This window comes from Habropoda laboriosa, unplaced genomic scaffold (genome assembly GCF_001263275.1).
Source record: "Habropoda laboriosa isolate 0110345459 unplaced genomic scaffold, ASM126327v1 scaffold106, whole genome shotgun sequence".
In the NCBI taxonomy this organism is placed as follows: Eukaryota; Metazoa; Arthropoda; class Insecta; order Hymenoptera; family Apidae; genus Habropoda; species Habropoda laboriosa.
In genome coordinates, this window is record NW_017100224.1 from 300,190 (window position 1) to 306,253 (window position 6,064).

The 6,064-nt window shown below is 34.4% G+C and overlaps 2 protein-coding genes across 2 annotated transcripts in view; one reads left to right on the top strand and one right to left on the bottom strand.

The window, feature by feature from the left end:
• Positions 1-289, top strand: part of LOC108571066 (tumor necrosis factor receptor superfamily member wengen) — a 12,248-nt gene extending 11,959 nt beyond the window's left edge. Inside the window, exon 5 of the mRNA XM_017933036.1 lies at positions 5-289. Within this exon, the coding sequence (XP_017788525.1) occupies positions 5-116 (112 nt within the window). The 3' untranslated portion in view covers positions 117-289. The remainder of the gene's footprint in view (positions 1-4) is intronic.
• Positions 290-3,242: 2,953 nt separating this feature from the next.
• LOC108571111 (gamma-aminobutyric acid receptor subunit beta-like) overlaps positions 3,243-6,064 on the bottom strand; it is a 7,665-nt gene continuing 4,843 nt past the window's right edge. Inside the window, exons 7-9 of the mRNA XM_017933086.1 lie at positions 5,754-5,984; positions 5,050-5,306; positions 3,243-3,443 (exon numbers count right to left, since the gene is read on the bottom strand). Coding sequence (XP_017788575.1) covers positions 3,291-3,443; positions 5,050-5,306; positions 5,754-5,984 — 641 coding nt within the window. The 3' untranslated portion in view covers positions 3,243-3,290. The remainder of the gene's footprint in view (positions 3,444-5,049; positions 5,307-5,753; positions 5,985-6,064) is intronic.

The following is a 6,064-nucleotide window of genomic DNA, read 5'->3' on the forward strand; positions in this document are numbered from 1 at the left end:
ATCTTTACATAGAAGATGGAGGAGAGCCTGCGAAAGGGCAGAAGCAGCAAATCGCCAGAATTCATCGAAATATCGAGACGATTTTGCATCAGAAGAAGAATTCTAGCGATTTGTAGGAACGTGAGAGAGAGATGTGTGTAAAAGAAAAAAGGCATTTTTGAGAAACGTCGAAGAGAAATTTAGAGCGACGACTACTTTGTATTTACACCCGTATTTATGACTGTATTAAAAGTGGTGCGCGGGTAGAAGAGAAACGCCGAAAGGTACAAAATCGTATCGACGATTGTAAACGAGCAATTTGTGTTATTTTTTAATAATTTAATAAGCTCGAACGCCATCGAGCGACGATCGACTTGGCTGTTTAATTATTTATTTCTTTCTTTTAGCTTTAAAAGCCGCCATCTTTGTAATATAATTGTGCGATGTATGTTTCAGACATGAAATAAAATGGCATAAACAGTGGAACTAGTGTTTTAAGTGGTACTCCTCGGGTGCGAAATAAATACTGCAGGTAATTGTTTAAATCGCTAGATTTAATTACCTTAAAAGTTACAGATACAATTTATATTAAAATAATTATCGTTATGACACGTAATCTGTATGTATCGCATTTGAATTCTTTCAGAAAAATATTCCCTAGAAAAAGATAATATTATCTTTCTCACTCACGCGTACTCGCAGTCTTTGTATTTTCTTTTCTTGTTGTTCTTGCCAATAAAATTAACGCCTGACACGATCACATTAAGCATTGGTTTAGCGATACCGAAAATACTGCTTTACTCTGTTCCCCCTTTTATCTGTTTATCATTTATAACTACGACACCTGTTTCGTTCCATGATGGATAGTATCACTGCGCTGTACTCGGCGTATGAGAAATTATCGAATTTCTTTATTTTCATTAACGTCGTGTAAATTAAAGGCAAATGAAATTTTGTAAATTAACGTCGAACAAACAGAGGATCCAATTTTTTTCACGTCAGTTGAATGCATTTCACGATAAAGAAGTAAGACGAATTAAATTTTACACACACACTAACATAAGTCTCTCGATATCGTTTAACGATAAGTGAACAATTGACGATCATTCAGCTGTATACATATATACAGGATGTCCCGTTTTAATCTATTAATGCGAATATTTCGAGAAGCACACCAGACAGAAGAAGATGCTTCTAGAGCGATACATAAGATTGGAGTGTACATTGTAAGTTTGGGCGTTAAGATAAGGCGAAGATCACTAATGTTTTTTTCAAATCACACGTACCACAGTTTTGTCTATAAAATGTTAGAGGGTAATGAAACAAATTCAAACATACTATTTTACGTGTGATTTTATTGTGGAATTTGTGAATTCAGACGATGAAGTTTTCGCCAACTTTAATATGAAATATGCGTACATTTTAGCGATGGGGCTCAGCATCATAACGATCGTCGTGTTGGGAACTTTCTAGATACATAAACGTTATCCACATCGTTGGATTGATCGTGGAGGTTCTGTAGAATGGCTACACGGATCTCCTGACTTAACGCCCATGGATTTCTTTTTGTGAGATTGCATAAAGGAAAAATTCTATACCTACGAACCAACAACAGTTGACGACATGAAAGAGCGGATCACAAACGCATTCCATACTATCACTTCAGAAATGCTTAGAGCTGTTTATAATAGCTTTAGAAGAAGAATACAATTAAGCATTGATAATCGAGGAAACGTCTTTGAATATTTCAACATTTGAGCAATTTCATTATAGTTTCGATATTTTATTTTACAAATTCTTCAGTAAAGTCACACATAAAATGCCACGGTGATTATTGTCGAGGCTTCCGGGTTGTATGTCGTGTCCTTATGGAAGAAATATCCCGACGTTTCGTAAGCACTGCAGTTCACATCGTCAGGTATCGAATGACTCATTGATATTAGCGTGTGCCTTAGCTGAGGTACATTATTTTACGTCATTCGAACTCTGATGAATCGAACTGCGTACATGCTTACGAGACGTCGGAACATTTCTTCCGTAAAAAGACACAGCTTACACCCGGAAGCCTCAGCAATAATGTGTGTTACCGGGTCGTGAAAGCCTCTCAAATCTTTGATTTGGTACGATTGAGTCTCATTACCCTCTATCATTTTGTGGAAAAAAGTATATTATTTAAAAAGCGTAAGTGACGTTGGCCTAATATTAACACCTACCACCTAGCACCCTTCTGTCTGCAACTTACAACTTACTGTAACACTCTAAAAGCGTTTTCTGTGATCTAGCGCGCTTTTTCAAATATTTCTATTAATAGATTAAAACAGGACGTCTTGTATCATATACATAATATGCATTACAATACTTGTAAATTCGTTTCGCTTTGTGGTATATTAAAAAAAATATTAAAGTTTAAATGAAAAGGTTCACAATAGTTGCGGTTACTTGATCGTGCGCTATATCGAAAGTAAAAACGTTAAAAATACAGTTTTACGATACCGATGTGTGACATGTCTGCGATGCGGTTTTTCCAGGATAATCGATATTCAAATATAACAGTAATATTATTTCTTTGCTACTTTGGTAATGATACTTAGAATTGTTAATCGAAAACTACTCTAATTTATGATATATGTTTCTAAAATTTAAATGCTCTTCTTTTCAATGTTCTTTTTCCTCTAACAACACTTGCCGATTTAATTGCAGATGTAAAATGTCTCGATACCATCGATAATTATCGATGTGAGTGATTTGATTTACCCTCGAAAACCGGTCTGCCTGGCGCTCTATAAAGTTTTAATTAAGTTCCGATGAATCGTCAACTAATTGCCCTATGGAAACATTCTACGATTTTCAATGTCATTCTGTATCTTCTTAATTTTACTTGATTTTACTTCTCGACGCTAATATCAGAAAATTCCGCTACTGGTTTCTTCGTAATTTCCCACGGCAGACTATCCCATTCGAATTGAAGAGCTGTTAATTAGGAACGTATTTTCTAACGTATCATTATACCCCTCGAGATTAAATCTTGAAAAAAATTTCCTCGTCGATAAATATTGGCAGCTTTCGATTCAGTACTTTCGATACCTGCTCCCTTCGATCGAGATTGAAGATTTCGATTGTGTGTGTTCGAATGTCAACTTGGGCCTATATTTGGGACCTAATTTTAAAACTTTTCTTAAATTCGAATTGAATTGATTTTTCTTTATTGAAATCTATGTAAATTCTCGATTATCAATTGGTCCTTTTTTTTTTTTTTTGTGTGTGTCTTTTTCGTCGCACGGCAGGTGGCGAGAAAATGTTGATGATTACACTCAGAGAAAGTAGAATACCCAGTAGATAGCGTTAAATAGCATAAAACTGACCGGAAATATGATTCTGGAATATTTATCGATGATATTCACATCCTTGATCTTGGGCATCGATACTCTTAACACAGATGCTCCTCTCCGTATTGCGTGTAATACCTGCAATCGTTACTTCTTTTTCTTATTCTGCATCTTATTTATCAGAAGATTTTCCCTTCTTTCATCGCAGAAGGGAGTAACGAGTGTAAACTATAACACTATTTCTTTTCTTTCTCTAACAACGAGAAATAACGAGAAATGGTCCGAAAACGTTTTCATTTGTTTAAAGGAAACGAAATAATAAGAATTTCTAGAAGAAGAAAAATAATTTCAAGCTTCAAATTAATGTTAGCGGTTAGAAATTTTCAGATTATAATTATAACAATAATAATGATCTAACAAATAAAAGGTAGAATATTACATATATTTACAGTAATATTTTAATAAAATTATAGCATTAGTGATAACGAAATAATAATTTAATAGTAACTACGATAAAAACTGCCAACTGTAATTAATTCTGCTTCTCTAATTGGATCCTTTCATCTAGCAAATAAGTTGAAATAACTTACAATAAATCAATTAATTGCAGAATTACGAAATTGGAAAACAAACTATCTTTGTCAAACCTTTGTATATATTAAGGAAAGCATAATATCGATTTAAATTCCGATATACAGAGCGTCCCACATGAAACAGGTCTAATTATCTTCCTTAGTTTCAACGGTACGAAAAATGTTTTGTATGTAATTTGAACGGTATCAAAGAACAAATACGATGCAAAGAGCATTTTTGTTTTATTTTCAAGGTCAGCCATGTTTTTTTTTTGTGCACAAATGCACACTTTTTTTCTTGTACGTTAGTGTCGACAGTAAATAAAGAAAATGTTCCTTGTAACTTATTCGATCTTTGATATCGTTCAAATTGCATATGAATAATTTTTCATATCGTTAAAACTAAGCGAGATAATTACGTGGCCTGTTTCAGTTGAGACGCGTCTTGTAGAATGAAGTTCCAAATGAAATGGTAATACGAATACATACAATCTACTATTCCCTTTCTTTTTTTTATAGTATACATTTTAAAATTTCAGATAGATTATGTCATTTAATAGGAATATCTTTCACATTTATTCGATATACTTTATCATACTTATACGCTACTCGCCGGAAAAATTGCGACACCTACTCTTCGTTCAAAATAAGAATAACCTCGTTTCGCGCATGGGACGTGCCTAAGGCAGGGCTAGAGCCACTAGAACGTCCAAACCCCCCACTTAACCGCCTCTGCTACGCTCTCTGCGCAGAACGGACAAAAATCGGTCCGAGAGCGAGGTTATTCTTATTTTGAACGAACAGTAGAAATTAGGGTTGCACAAATCTGGAAATCACGCGTGTTTTCTGGGCTACTCTGAGGAAAAACTGACTTTCTTTTTTAATAAATGAAACATTTTCCACCAAATTTTAATCATTTTTCCCTTTCAATACCCCAAACAATATATGTAAATTTTAAATTTGTGCGATTTCATTTGTGCTGCAACGTTTTTGGCGAGCAGTTTACTAAATTCGGTATAACGACAAATTATAAAAATATTAAACGAGAATAAACGATTGATCGAATAGAAAGAAACAACGAATGGAACACAAGTCATATAAGCTGTAAATAATTCAATATTATTGATAAGGAAAGAACTGTCTAAAAATGTTAATTCTCCGATGGATTTTACCTTAGGTTTGTGCTGTTTAGGTCCTCTGTATCTGAGGCCGACGTTCCTACCATACGTATTGTAGGCTGCGACTCTGGAAATTCGAAAGCTAGGGGGGAATTTGGCCGGATCGTGTTCTCTTCCGGTTCCAGGCGTCGAACTGCTACTAACCAGGCCTGATCTGTTCCTTATGCTCGGCAGGGGAGACACTCTAAGATCTTGAAGTTCTATTATATCTGCCTCTGTTGAACCAGGAAACGGAGAACTCGCTTTACTCCCTAAAAAATGATCTGTCATTAAGCTTTTGCATTTCTTTCATCCGATTCTGTACTTATTCATTTGTAAACATAAAAAGATTTTCCGTTTGTGTATAGAAAATTTGAACTTGCAACGAGTTTTCAACAATTTTCTAAAAGAGCTAGAATTTGACTCGCTTGATTTTAAATACGAATTTTACATTTTCATCGCGATAGCAATTATGTATTCCTTGCTAACGAAGGATGTAGATTGGTAAGGCTTGGTTAAAATAACTTGACAAATGTTTGTGCATAATTAAGATTAGAGCTTTACGAAAGTTGTATTTGTACTAATTAGTGATTTTTCTTTTGCTTTCTCATTTTCAAGGCAACAGGAGATTCAACTATAACAGTTAAATTTAGATTATGACAAATACGTTAGAGAATGAAATGAAAACTTTCGATATGTATAAAATGAGAAAGTTTTACCCGACTTGGAGGATATCACTTTTTTGTCGTCAGTTTCTTTCTTTTTCGTTTTCTTTTTCGCCCTTGCGCCCCAATAAGTGTAATTAACTGCCGCATACTCCAACAGAGCCGCAAACACGAATACAAAACACATTACTAAATAAATGTCAATAGCCTTTACGTAGCTGATACGTGGCAGTGAGCTACGTACACCTGTTGAAATTGTAGTCATTGTAAGGACTGTCGTTATACCTACAAACGGAAAGAATTTTTGCATGATATAATCTGTGTATAATTACATATATATATTTTTTTTACCGTATTGAAAAATA